General features: G+C 37.1%; 2 protein-coding genes across 2 annotated transcripts; both read right to left on the bottom strand.

Moving 5' to 3' along the window:
- Window positions 1–1,505: 1,505 nt before the first annotated feature.
- Window positions 1,506–3,765, bottom strand: LOC144648913 (collagen alpha-1(XXI) chain-like). Its single transcript, XM_078508361.1, has 3 exons — window positions 3,568–3,765; window positions 2,257–2,428; window positions 1,506–1,633 (listed from the first exon to the last, which is right to left on the bottom strand). The coding sequence occupies exons 1-2, from the start codon at window positions 3,763–3,765 to the stop codon at window positions 2,261–2,263; spliced, it is 366 nt and encodes a 121-aa protein (XP_078364487.1). The 3' UTR covers window positions 1,506–1,633; window positions 2,257–2,260.
- Window positions 3,568–9,892, bottom strand: LOC144648912 (von Willebrand factor A domain-containing protein 2-like). Its single transcript, XM_078508360.1, has 5 exons — window positions 9,747–9,892; window positions 9,416–9,475; window positions 5,299–5,726; window positions 4,773–4,935; window positions 3,568–3,996 (listed from the first exon to the last, which is right to left on the bottom strand). Exons 1-5 carry the CDS (start codon window positions 9,799–9,801, stop codon window positions 3,791–3,793), a joined length of 912 nt encoding a protein of 303 aa, XP_078364486.1. The 5' UTR covers window positions 9,802–9,892; the 3' UTR covers window positions 3,568–3,790.
- Between the last annotated feature and the right edge of the window lie 4,215 nt (window positions 9,893–14,107).

Below are 14,107 nucleotides of genomic sequence, written 5' to 3'. Positions count from 1 at the left end.
CAAGCTAGCTTTAAAATCTTTCGATTTTTGTAACTGTCACTTCTGAAGATGCGCGCTGTAGCATTCGAAACGTTGCATAAATTAAATTTCTTTTTTCAAACCATGCCACTAAAAGCCGAGACACACTAGGCAACATAAATCTATGTTTTGCGGTATTTTGTAAATGTTTTTGGTGATTTTTGGAGAAGTTTGGGGAAGATATTTTTTTCTCAAAGGATTTGTAAAATTTAGAGAAATGAAAAAAATCACATTACAATTAGAATTTGAAGTAACAGTTTGGTATACGGACACCAGACAGTCCCCCTAACAACCTGGAGTGCTCTTTCATGGGGATCAACTGTCTGGTGCTGTTTCAATTTTTTTTCTTTATTCAACCCCTTCTCTAAACCTCCTAAACTTCCATTCTATCCGCATCAATTGCAGAACATTTGAAGGGAAGAAGCAAGAAACTATTATGAGGCCTAGCAGGGCCGCAGGAGAACAAACTTGGAACGCTTTAGCTTTCTAAAACTTTGAAAACTAAAAAAAAATTGTTTAAGGTCGGTATAGTGTGTGAGTTGTTCGATTTGTGCCATGTGATGTGTTAATCCAATGCAAGTTAATTCATTGAAATGACAACTTAAAATCTTACCTAAATCTTTCTTTCATATGCATGTCCCAGGTTAAATTTTGTCGATTAAGACCGTCAACGTTTATCGGTTTTAGAAATGAAGCAGACTGGAAACGAATTGTGACAGTGGGACGGTCGCGTTTACTGGCGCGAAACTCTGACCAGGGTTTGCGTAATTTGAGCTCCGAATCTCATATACAGTAACAAAAACCATTTCTCTTAGTGCTTTGTTTAATATTTTTGACTCTGACAAACTTAAACTATCAGTGGAAAACGCTTTAAATGACTGAAATTAAAATCCTGGCCAACACCCGGATGTTGAATTTTTGAACTAATGAAATTGAGGCCCTAAGCCCTGTTTTGCTAATCACTGATGAATGTTTTGGTGGCATTGAAATCGAAGTTTTGCAATGATATTGAAGAAGGATACGAAAGTTAAAACCCTAACCAGGCTTTTGATAGGAATTATCTCAGCAATTAAAGGTGTCTCAATAAAGTTTAGAAATCAAACATACAAATTAGTTTTATTCCGGTATATTTAAATTACAGTACACAAAGGTATCAGATATTGGTCTTAGTTTTTTTTTACATCAAATCTGATTCGCATAAAATTCAAGTTTTACTGATTTTGGATTTTTCCCTTTTTTATCGAATCCCCTTAAATATATATTAGAATCTCCAACCAGCCTAATATTTAGTGTAAATTTCATATTGATCCGAGTCAGGGAAGACTGCTAAACGGCCAATTGAAAACGTAAGGTATGGTCCAGAAAAAAACTTTATTGAGACACGTTTATTCCGCTCGCATTTTCTACAAAAAACTAAACGTCACAGCTCACACAATGTTGGTATTTAAATGAACAGTGACTCGAAGAAAAAGACACAGACTTCTGTATACCTTAACCACGTTTTATTAAAACTTAATGACATAAAAATGAGTCATTCTAATATCCCTTAATTATTCTCTTTGGTTATTCTTTGGTAAGCAAATGCCTTGTTGGTCAACTTGCGCAGTCGAAAAATCTGTTTGGTAAAAAGAGAGAAAAACAAATTACTAAAAGATTTCTAAAGCAAGTATAAATTTACCACTATACCTTCTTTAGAACGTTCAACGTCATATATGTTTAAAACGATGAAAGTAATATAGAAAAAAAATTAAAAAAGGGTCTCCTAGACAGGTTCATACCGATGATGATGACTTTTTCGACAAGTTCTCTCGGTTTGCGAGCAAGACAAGTTTGTCCTTGACATTTCCCTTTGTTAAAAAGCTGGCATACCAAGTTTATAACAAAGAAGACTGTCAAGGAAAAACATTGTGTCTTGAAAATTGTGTGTTAGTTCTTTCAATAGTCTGGGAGGCCTGTTAAGGTCCCCCGGGGCGGGGGTACTCAAACGTTTTTTTATACGAGGAGGCTCCGCCCCAAGGTCCATAAAACGTAACCCTTTCGTTTACCTCCGATAAAAAATGGTACTCTTTTCAAATATCTACCTTCAGTACCTTAATATTTCACTTGAATAACCCCTTTGAAATACTTAGTTGAATCGACCGCTCGGTGGGTCTTTTCAAAATATTAATAATTAATTATAGTTAAGTAAATTTAATTCAACTTAAAAGAATAAAGAATTCGAATAATTCCGCAACTTACATTCTCATTCAACCTTGCATGAAGCTCGGAGCACATTATCCAGTGTAACAAAGAGGTCCTCGTAATTGTCAACATGGAAAACATTTGCTGTTTTGCCATTAGCGATTTCGCTCAATTCACTGTAATCAATGCCTGAGCCTACCCCAACAGCAATCAACTTCACCTTTTTGCTCTAAAATAGTAAAATTAAAAAGATATGATAAAGAATCGGTCTTTTTAGCAAACGTTTATGTTACTTACTTACATTTTCAAGACATTGTAAGGATGAGCCTTACAAAAGCTAAATAGTTTTATTCAGGCTCTCTTTATAGGGACCAACCTGGTGAGCCTTGTGCCAGCTCTAGTTACGACCACCGTTGCAAAACCCCGGTTTGAATTGCCACTGAAATTCTTTAATTAAAATTCCTTGTTATTATTATTAATTCAAGAAGTTCTCGTAAGTAACCACTTAGAGATTTTGGCTCGCATTAGACAACACTTAACTAAAAATATGTACTACTTGATCACATTGCATAATATTGGTGGTTAAATTATCTTCGAATTAAAAGTCGATTGAATTTTTTTTAAAAAAAATGACCATTTAAACAGTGAAGGAACATTTCAATAATCGACAACAGCACAACAAATAAGAAGACGGATGAACAGAAATTGAAGAAGATTTAAACGGATTGTGATATCATTGGGTTTTGCAAAACTCTTACCGTATTTATTCGATTAAGCGCCTAACCTCGAATTAGCACCCACCCTGAAGGTAGGAAAAGTTAATAAGCGCCCAGCCTCGAATAAGCGCCCACCCGCACCCTCCTTCAAAAAATATATACTGAAGTGTACAAGAGGAGTACTTTGATTATTATTGAAACTGAGATTGAAATTGGCTCAGTACTAAGAGAATTCCCCGAAGACCGAGTTTTGTTAGTATATTTAAGAAACTTTCAATGAACAGTTAAAATTCTGCATTGGTGCACTTTTCATGTTTATTATTATTCATTGTTTTGTTGTAAAATAAACTTACTACTTGCGAGAAATGGCGAAAATTACTAAAAATTTAATTAGCGCCCAGGGCGCTTAATCGAATAAATACGGTAGGCTGAACATTTTTAATACCGTTTGTTTGTAACTTTTATTTACAACGCCGGGAAGACATTCATTTTTTTGGCATGCAATGAAGCCATGTTTTTTTTTTTTCATTTAGTCCATAGAAGTAAATTTCTCTGCTAACATTAAAAAATAGACAAAACTGTGACACTTGCACCATCCGTGAGCTACCTTCTTTAAATCTTCCACAAAAAATTAAAAATATACTACACTTACAATAAGCGGTACAAGAACTGTGCTATAAGCTTTGCTACCAGCGTTCGTCTCCCCATCTGTGATAACAATAAGCGCGTTTGGTTTGTCTCCACGGTCTCCACCCGCTGAACTAAACAGCTCATAGTTGGCCTTCTCGAGGGCAATGTCTGTGCGCGTTCCTCTACCGGTGTAGCTAATCCCATTAATGAGAGTGTCCATCTCGGATGGAGTCTGTTTGCGAACATCACTGAATTTCACAGCCAATTAAGTGCGAGATCGAATCGTACGCGATGATTCCAACGCGTGTTCCAAGTGGAGAGATCTGGTATCGCTGTACTAGTTTACGAACAAAATCTTTGGACAGTTCGAAGTTTTCAGGTCCAACAGATCCCGAGCTGTCCATAATGACACCGACGTCCATGGCGTGTTGACAGGGTGGGGCAGGCTCATCTGGTGGAAAAACAAGTATTATATTGTTAAATTTTACTTTTCGTGGAAATTGAGCACTTCAAAATCCCGCTTACAGTCCCCTCTCCCCCCCCCCCCCCCCCCACTGTTGTAAGCCCCTGCAGTTATAAGCCCATCTAACCTTAGACAGAAAAATACCTCCTATATAAGTCCCCCCTCAAGTTTCTCCTATTTCCTAAGCTGTAGTTTCTCTGCGTTTCAGATTCGTACGTGTTGCTCTAAATATTGAAACTAATTCGATCATTACCATGACGTTTTAAAGCTTATAATTAATTAAGGACCAGTCAGTAGAACACGTAATTCGATCAACTGCTGCTGTAGCACATTACGAAACGTTTTTATAACTCCGCTTATAACCCCCTCCCCCCGTTAATAAGACCATTCAAAACCCCTTACGAAGTTGTATAAGCCCAGGGCTTATAACCTGGATTTTACGATATTTGTTACGTCATGTTGACTTACAGCCGCATTCCTAGCCTACGAACAGGCTCCCTGGTAATACAGGGCAAAAAAATTGGCGAGTGCAGCGATACGAAAAAAAAAATTGTAAAGAACGTGGCGTCTAATGGAGATAGAGGGGAAATTAAACATATCATAGTCTCGTGTGAATTTTAATCCTTCAAGACCCAGTTTCAGAATAGATTCTTCTCCCTGAATATCAATTAACAAATAAAGGAACTAAAACCGCGTATTACACTTCGTTTAAATTGTTTATCAATCATGGATGCGCTCACACTCCAATCTATATTACTTATCACCTGGTTGGCAAGATGCAGACAGTACATTGTTCACATTGCTAACAAGTTCGTCAAACGTATCAACGTGAAGAACATTTTCACGTTTTCCATCAGCGATCTCTGCCAATTCGGCATCATCGACCCTTGATCCCACACCAACTGCTATCATCCTCACTCGTTTGGCCTGTGTAATAAATATATAGAAGTTGTTCTCAACTACTTTACTTTTAGGTCTTTAGATACAAGAAGTGCTACAGGGTTACCATCACGGAAATTTTACTGCTTCTTTAGGCAAAGGCCTCGACCAAAAATGCAGCAAACTTCTCGCGATGGTATGCCGGCTGTAATACTGCTTGAACAAATCTTAAATCGCTTTTCAAATCATGGCTAAGTATCTTCGCGCAAACACGAAGATAAGCCGATGAATTAACGAAATTTTCCCAAAAATTGCCGACTATTTTTTCTGAATGCTTACGAAAAATTTCCGGATACTTTCCAAAAGTTTGGTGAAAGTAGCAGGAATGGAATGAATAAGCGGACGGCTCACCTTTAGAGGAGCAAGAACTGTTTTGTACGGCTTACTTCCATATTCCGTCTTTCCGTCTGTTATCACAATAAGCACGTTTGGTTTGTCACTGCGAAAACCACCTGCCCTGCTAAACAGCTGACTGTTGGCCAGTTCAATAGCTATGTCAGTACGTGTAAGACCCCAATTGTATGGAATTCCCTTTATCAGCCTAGTCATGGCGGTTGGTGTCTGGTGGGCCACATCGGCAAATTTAACCGCGACCTGGGCTCTGGAGTTATAGGCAATGATACCGATGCGAGTGCCGTGGGAGGAGATCTGCAGTTTTTGTACCAGGGAAATGACAAATTGTTTGGCTATTTCAAAGTTGTCTTCACCGACCGAGCCAGAGCGGTCCATTACCACACCAATGTCCATTGCTCGCTTGCAGGACGAGGGAAGTCCAAGACCTATTGTAAAATAATACAGTCACAGTAATAAATACACTCTTACTTTGTAAAGTCTATTTGGGGGACCGGTTGCTCTCGATATTTAAACGACTTAAGTCGACACAATTTAAAATGCCCTTTTTTTCTTTGTCATTTTGAAAGACAAGTGGCATAGTCGATCTCTGCTTTGAGGACAGCCCTTCCCTTCCCTTCCTTATTGTGGACATAAGTTTTGGTTTCTAACTGAAACACTTTCTCTTGATCCCCTTTTTTATACAGACACTTTCCGTAGCCTGTAACTCTAACTTCAGACACTGTTTATGAAATGGCATATTCTTTCACAGATGTTAAAATGGTGAAATTTTCACAGTATAAAGACTGACCCAATTGCCCAGTACATAGATTAGCGCAATCTTCACAGTGTATAGACTGGTGCGATTTTTACTATACAGTATATAGACTAGTGGATCATTTTTTCACAGTTTTCAGAATGGCGCAATTTTCGCCGAATATAGACTGGCGCAATTTTTACAGTATTTAGAATGGCGCAATTTTCGCCGAATATAGACTGGCGCAATTTTTACAGTATTTAGACTGGCGCAATTTTTATACTTTATAGACTGGTGCAATTTTCATTGTTTTTAGGCTGGCGCGATTTTCTTATTTTTTATGCTGGCACAATCTTCACAGTATATAAACTGAAGAAATTTTTACAGCATAATGTCTGGCGGAATTCCGCTAGACTTTATGCTGTGCAAATTTCATAGTTTTTAGACTGGCGCATTTTTTATAGTTTTTTAGACTGTTGCAGGTTTCGTAGTATTTAAACTGGCGCAATTTTCAAAAATTTCAGCCTGTCGCCATCTTAACAGTATTAAGACTGGCTCAATTTTCACAGTATATAGACACACGCAATTTTCATAGTTTTAAGACTGGCGCAATCTCCACAGCATTTAGACTGGCTCAATGTTAATAGTTTTAAGACTGGCGCAATTTTCACAGTTTTTGACTGGTCCAATTGTCATACTTTTTAGACTTACGCATTTTTCACTGTGTTTAGACCGGCGCAATTTTTATAGTTATTAGGCTGGCACAATCATCACAGTATAGAGACTAGAGAACTTTTACACTGGTGCAATATTTATAGTTTATAGATTGGCGCAATTTTCATAGTTTTCAGACTGGCACAATTTTCATAGCTTTAAGACTGGCGCAATTTTCACACTAGATAGAATGGTGCAATTTTTACAGTACTTAGACTGGCGCAAATTTTAAAGTATTTAGACTGTTCCATTGTTTACACTATTTGGACTGGTGAAATTGGCATAGTTCTCAACACTAGCTCAATTTTCAAAGTATATAGACTGGCGCAATTTTTATAGTTTTTAGACTGCGGCAATTTCCGCAGTATTGAGACTGGCGCAATTTTCATGGTGTTTAAACTGGAGCAACTTTCATAGTTTTTAGACCTATGCAAATTCACAGTACATAGACTGGCGCAATTTTTGTAGTTTTTAAGAGTGGTGCAGTCTTCACATTTTTTAGACTGGCGCAATTTTGCTAATTAAAGACCGTCGATATATTCAAAGCTTTTAGACTGGCGCAATTTTTATAGTTTTTGGACTGGCGCAATTTTCACAGTATTAAGATTGGTGCAGTTTTCAGAGTATTTAGACTGGCTCAAATTTCATAGTTTTTAGACAGGCGCAATTTTTACAGAATTTAAATTGGTGCAATTTTCATAGTTTTTACAGTGGCGAAATTTTCACAGTGCATAGACTAGCGTAAGTTTCATATTTTTTAGGTTGGCGCAATTTTTACAGTATTTGGACTGGCTTAAGTTTTACAGTATTTAGACTGGCGCAATTTTTACAGCATATATATAGACTGACGCAATTATTACAGTATTTGAACTGGCGCGATTTTTACAATATTAAGACTGGCGCAATTTTCACAGTATTAAGACTGGCGCAATGTTTTTAGTATATAGACTGCATGGCTCAATTATAGCACTCTTTAAAGACTAGTGAAATTTTCACAGTATTTTGACTGGCGCAATTTTCACAGTATATAGACTGGCGAAATTTTTACAGTTTATAGACTGGCGCAATTTGTACAGCATATAGACTGGCGCAATTATTACAGTATATAGACTAGCGCTATAAGTACAGTATTTAGACTGGCGAAATTTTTACAGTATATAAACTGGCGCAGTTTTTATAGTATATAGACTGCATGGCTCAATTATAGCACTCTATATAGACTGGTGAAATGTTCACAGTATTTAGACTGGCGCAATTTTTACAATATATAGACTAGCGCTATTATCACAGTATATAGACTCGCACAATTTTTTACAGCATATAGACTGGCGCAATTTTTAAAGTACATAGACTAGCGCAATTTTTCCAGTATAAAGACTGGTGCAATTTTCACAGTATATAGCTTGACACAATTTTTAAAGTATCTAGACTGGCGCAATTTTAACAATATATAGACTGGCCCAATTTTTATAGCTTTTAAAGACTGGCGCAGTTTTCACAGTATTTAGACTGATGCAATTTTCCATTGATATACCGTCGATATATTCATGGGTTTTAGACTGACGCAATTTTTATAGTTTTTAAGAGTGGTGCAGTCTTCACATTTTTTAGACTGGCGCAATTTTGCTAATTAAAGACCGTCGATATATTCAAAGCTTTTAGACTGGCGCAATTTTTATAGTTATTGGACTGGCGCAATTTTCACAGTATTAAGATTGGTGCAGTTTTCAGAGTATTGAGACTGGCTCAAATTTCATAGTTTTTAGACAGGCGCAATTTTTACAGAATTTAAATTTGCGCAATTTCCATAGTTTTTACACTAGTGCAATTTTCATAGTTTTTAGCCTGGCAACATTTTTACAGTACTTAGACTAGCATAATTTTCATAGTTTTTAGGTTGGCGCAATTTTTACAGTATTCGAACTGGCGCAATTTTTACAATATTAAGACTGGCGCAATTTTTACAGCATATAGACTGGCGCAATTATTACAGTATTTAGACTGGCGCAGTTTTTACGGTAAGTAGGCCAGATCAATTTTCATAGCATCAGGACTGCCGCAATTTTCACAGTGTATGGACTAGCACAAGGTATTAAGACTGGCGCGGTTTCAAAGTTTCCTACTGCCTTAATTTTTTCATTATTTAGACTGGCGCAATTTTGACAGTTTTAAGAATATCGCGATTTTCACAGCATATAGACTGCCGCAAAATCACAGTCCATAGACTGGCGCAATTTTCACTGTTTATAGACAATTGTAATTATAACAGTTTATAGACTGGCGCAATTTTCACTGTTTTTAAATATCAGAATTTTCACAGTATATAGAGTGGCTCAATTTTCATAGTTTAATTTATTTTGACAGTTTATAGACTGGTGCAATTTTTTACTGTATACAGACCGGTGCAATTTTCACAGTTTGGAGAATGGCGCATTTTTTCTGTTTTTAGAATATCACAATTTTCACAGTGTATGGACTAGCGCAATTTTCACAGTATTCAGACTAGCGCAATTATTATAGTTTTTTAACTGCCTCAATTTTCTCTGTATTTAGACTGCGGCAATTATCACAGTATTTAAAATGGCGCAATTCGCGCATTTGCTACTACCTTGGGCATTTTGACTTTTCTTCTGTGTTTAATTTACGGAAGGCCGATAATTTGCTTACCATTGCTTTGCGGGTCGTTTTCTAGTACTGTGCGAGTCTGTTTGGACTCTGTTGGCAAAGCTGAAAGAAAAAAGGAAAAGCAACGTTAGCCACCGTTAAATTCCCACCAACGCTATAAACGGTAGAACGAATTTTCTCTAACAGTGGCGAGTGACACACAGATTTATCAAATCCTGGTCTTTGACGATTTAACCGTTGTCGAGATATTCGATTTTTACAGAGTTAACCCATTTTTTTCAAATGAAGGAAAACATTATGTAAGCTCAAACAGAACAACATCTCAACGTACCAGAGAGGAACGCAAAATCTTACCTAAATATAGCTATATTACCTGACAAATCAGCAAAGCAACTGAGTAAGATAAGATGAAATATAATAAATTTCATCTTGGTCAAAATCGACAGATTCAGTAAGTTTTCCAGCAGCCGCAAATATGTCGTATAAACTTGGAAAGTAGAGTGTTTCGATTCACTTGGTGTCCGAACTGCTACTGACCCGAAAAACGTCAGTTTTCGATTAATGTATGCTTAGACAAAACGGGTCAGAACGAGAAACGAAATGAGGAAGTACATACGTGTCCTGCTTGTGAGAAATCAACAATGAAAATGGTTCATTTATATCTAAGGGCTTGACCCAGGGTATCCCGGAATGTCTTTTTACGGAAAATAGACTCAAGATTGATCGCGGGAGTAATTTAATTTCTTTATCTCAAATAAACGACAATATAATCAGTAACTTCGCTTCCTTTCATATTCACTAGCTTTTTTGTTTTGTTTTACACGCGGCTTTTACAAAGCTCAAAATTTTTGTTTTGACTTCGAGAAGATAGGTTGTTTCTGCATGGATTGTAAAATAGAAAAGAAAGTGTCGGGATGAGAGACAGCTAGCAAGATTTTGCATAATTTTGAATATTTTCGTCCTCTCGAAATTGTAAACAATGAAGTTATTTTTACCGGTGTGGCACTATTTTTGTAGAGGCCGAGATTAACAACATGTAAAGTGTTTGAACTCTCTTTCTTTACTGCAAGAAAATATTTTTACCAAACGTTTCATAGAGTGTCACGACAATGACCGGCTTTTCATTACGGTACGACATGTATTTGTTTCCCGCGAAAATTGGCAGTTCTGCTTATTCTTTCCATAAATCGTATCTACAGTGACAACAGGATGTGCTGAAATTAGAGCTGTATTAACACGAATTGTCATACATTTCTGAATGGCCGGATGTCTGCGTTTTGTTCGTATTTCTTTCTTCAAACTAACAACGAGGAAGTTTGGATTCTACTTTTCCACTGGGTGAAAATTCGAGCTACTGAAAGAAAGCGGATACTCGGCATTTTAAGCAATATATATATATAACTGGATTTATGAAAACGTGGTCAAAGAAAAGCCGGTGACCTGAGTGTTTTTGACCAAGTACATTACACTGCGATATGGCCTAAAAACATGCCGAGAAAGGGGGAAAAAATGAACTACAGCGCTGAAAGGTAGAAAAGAGAGAGGAGGAGAGAAAAAAAGGCTGACATTCACTTTAGTTTTTATATCGTCTACTTTGGAGATCGCGTTTACGTCGATTTGCGCTAACAACGGTGAAAATTTCACTAACCTGGTTTTCATAAATCCAGTCATATATGTTTTATCAGAAACCCATAAGGGTTGAAACGTGTAACTCCCTATAATTCTCCTGTTTTATCGTCGTTAAATAGTCTGGCGAACATCACTTGCATACGCTTAATGAATTTCTTTAGTTTCTGTAACATATTTTCGGCGTTTAGGTCGGCATTTAAGTAACTCACCTCAAAACCGAAAATGTTGTTTCGTGTGTCATTACGTATGTAAAGTATTCGCGTACAAACTCTTTAATATTCAAACGCTTATGAGTTTCTGGTTTTATATATTTATTAAAACAGTTTGTAGACATGTTTTGTTAGAAACGACTTAAAAGATTAAAACGATTTAGGTTGCTAAGTTAAAGAGACGAATAAAACATAGAAGTGGGTGTTTTTTGTTCGCATAAATTCAAGAATCAGCCACGAATTCATAAGACCCAATGCAAATATGGCTGCCGTTAACTTTCGGCTCCCAGAAGAATCATTTGTGAACAAAATTTAATTACTTTAACTTGAAGATCAAGGGTGCGTTTCTTTGGGATAATCCAAAATTGGATCATTGATCTCAGATCACACGGATACTTTGCTCCCAAAGAAACGAAGAATCCGAAAACGGATTTTTTGCCATGACAACCCCATAAACACATTTCGCACAGAACATAAAATATCAGCACAAATTTATTTTTCGTCGAATGTATCCTAACTAAAATAATTTAAGCATACAAAATCTTTTACAAAAACCACACGTCGAGGTAGATCTTCTTTAGCGTTAAGCACAATGTGGCGAGAAAGCATCTGAGAGCGAAGAGTGATTGCGAAATGATCAGTGCAAATTTCACAAAAGGATACAACTTCCGTAGGCACACAGTGGCTGTTCTAGAAAACCTGTATCCCGTTTAAAATGATACTACATACCTATCTGAAGCTACCGTTTCCTTTTATCTTGAAATATTTTTGTATTTTGATCGAAATAACCGCCTAAAACTTTCCGTATGGCAGTGTTTACAAAGAGCGAACCTGTATTTACACAGCAAAGACCGCTGGGCCAAGGTACTTTTTTCGAATCCTTTCCCAAAGAAACGCACGGATCATGAATCCTAAAAATCCGGATTCAGATATGATCTGATGTATCCACTCGAAGTGTGGATTCTTCAGATCATTGATCCAAGATTAATCCATTTTCGGATATAGGTAAAGAAACGCAAAATCCGTTTTTGGATCAAGAATCCGGATTTGGATTTTTCCCAAAGAAACGCACCCCAAGTCAAAGCAAATCAATGAATGAAGTTTCAAGGCTAGAGTTTTGTCTAACGGGAAGTTGCAAGGGCATTTATATGGCCAAAAACATGAAAACGAGGCTAGGCAGGCCAGGGTGAATTTTTCCATACAAATCTCTTAAAATTGACCAAGTCGCAAATCTGCAGACTTTTAACCAAAAACACTAAAACTTCTCAGTTTAGCATTTTATTCCATCTATTTTCAAGTGTCACCATCAGCATTTTCAAGAACTAGACCACACAAAAGAAATGAATGACAACCAATTTTGCATAGGGTCTGAGAGTTAATTCGATTCATTCAATTCATGTCCATAAACAATGAACCAAAATATGATCGCGCGTTCAAAAGGGAAAAATAAGCATCGTGCTTCTTTTTAATCGTTTAGATTTTTAAAGAGAAACTTTTTTTCTTTTTAGCGCTTTACATTTTATGTCCGAAGTAAAATTTATTTCAGCCAGTCGGATTCGTTTCTGTCGTTGTGGCCGTATTCAATGTTATCCATCATAACAGTCAAAGTGAAACATTTGCCTGTTTATAATTACGACCGGTTAATATTCTTGAACATAATTTTCCGAATACTGAAGAAAACTGCGTTTTGTTTAGATAACTGTAATAACATACAAATCTTATTTGTATACAAAAAATCAGGATAGGTCACCGAGCCAACTTTCGATACTGAAAGCTCGGGTTTCGCGTTTTTTTTCCGGCCACGCGTTTTGAAGAATATCCCTAGCTGACTGTTCTGTCATTCTGGGGTTTATCTCGCGAGAAGTCTCACGCAACCATCGCTTTCCTTCGCTCGTCGGTGTGTGTACTGGGCAAAGTTTCTGAGAACTAAAATATCACCTATATGATCGCAATCGTCGTGCTTTACGCCCGAGTTACGTGGTGCGGAGCTGTCGACTTCACGATCCTTCTCTAGCTCGATGAAAAGTCTTTTCCTTCTCTTCATTTCCTGTGAGATTCACACCGGCCGCTTAAACCTTTTAAAACTTTTTCTAGTCGTGAGTTCCCCCTTCTTACTGCGAAAGTAAACACTTGTTGTTGCACAAAAGGAAGACGGCCCACACGTCGCCCAAGCATGAAATTCGCATTATTTTATTTAAATAAAATAGCGGCCTTTTAAAATAAAAGAGTTTGGATTTTAAACGAGAAACTTTTGAGCGATAAATAAAAGCGAACATAATAAATTCAGTTGTCGGAACATGAAATGGTGGTTTTGCTATCGTTAAAGCGTGATTTCAAGCAATTTGGAGCTATTTTACGTCTATTTACTGTAACATGTTTACCGTCCATAAAATTTCACCCACAAAAACAGCCTTCACTCAAATTCTGACTTCAAATCTCAATGAAAAGATGATGCGCGAATGTTTTTCTGAAAAACTGCTTGGTCATACCTCGTCATCCTCAGCAACTAGCCGCTTTTGAAACTCCAAAAATCACCAAAAAATGGCCAAAAATAGACTGGACACCAGTCATATTAAACCCCAACGGAGTAGGGCAAGGTGTTTTTTGGTCGCGTTTCAAGTTTTTTCCACTAATAACCACTATAAATATATACCACACGGCGAGGTCACGATTTGTGCCCCGTCGCAGCTTCCATAAAGCCAACATGGCGGCGAAGAAAGCGAACCCGTTTTTGCTGGAAAAGTCAGAAAACTTTATTTTACAAATAGCCAAAATCATTTCGATACTCAGACACTTTTTACGACTGAATTTATTCAGGAGTATTGTGGGTAGCCATGGTTGGTCGGTTGGTCCATCATCTGTAGACTTCTCATTGCAACTCCGCTGACCAGCAGAT

Source organism: Oculina patagonica, chromosome 4 (assembly GCF_052425735.1).
Source record: "Oculina patagonica isolate OP01 chromosome 4, crgOcupat, whole genome shotgun sequence".
Taxonomy (NCBI): domain Eukaryota; kingdom Metazoa; phylum Cnidaria; class Anthozoa; order Scleractinia; family Oculinidae; genus Oculina; species Oculina patagonica.
This window is presented reverse-complemented; position numbering and strand designations above follow the sequence as displayed.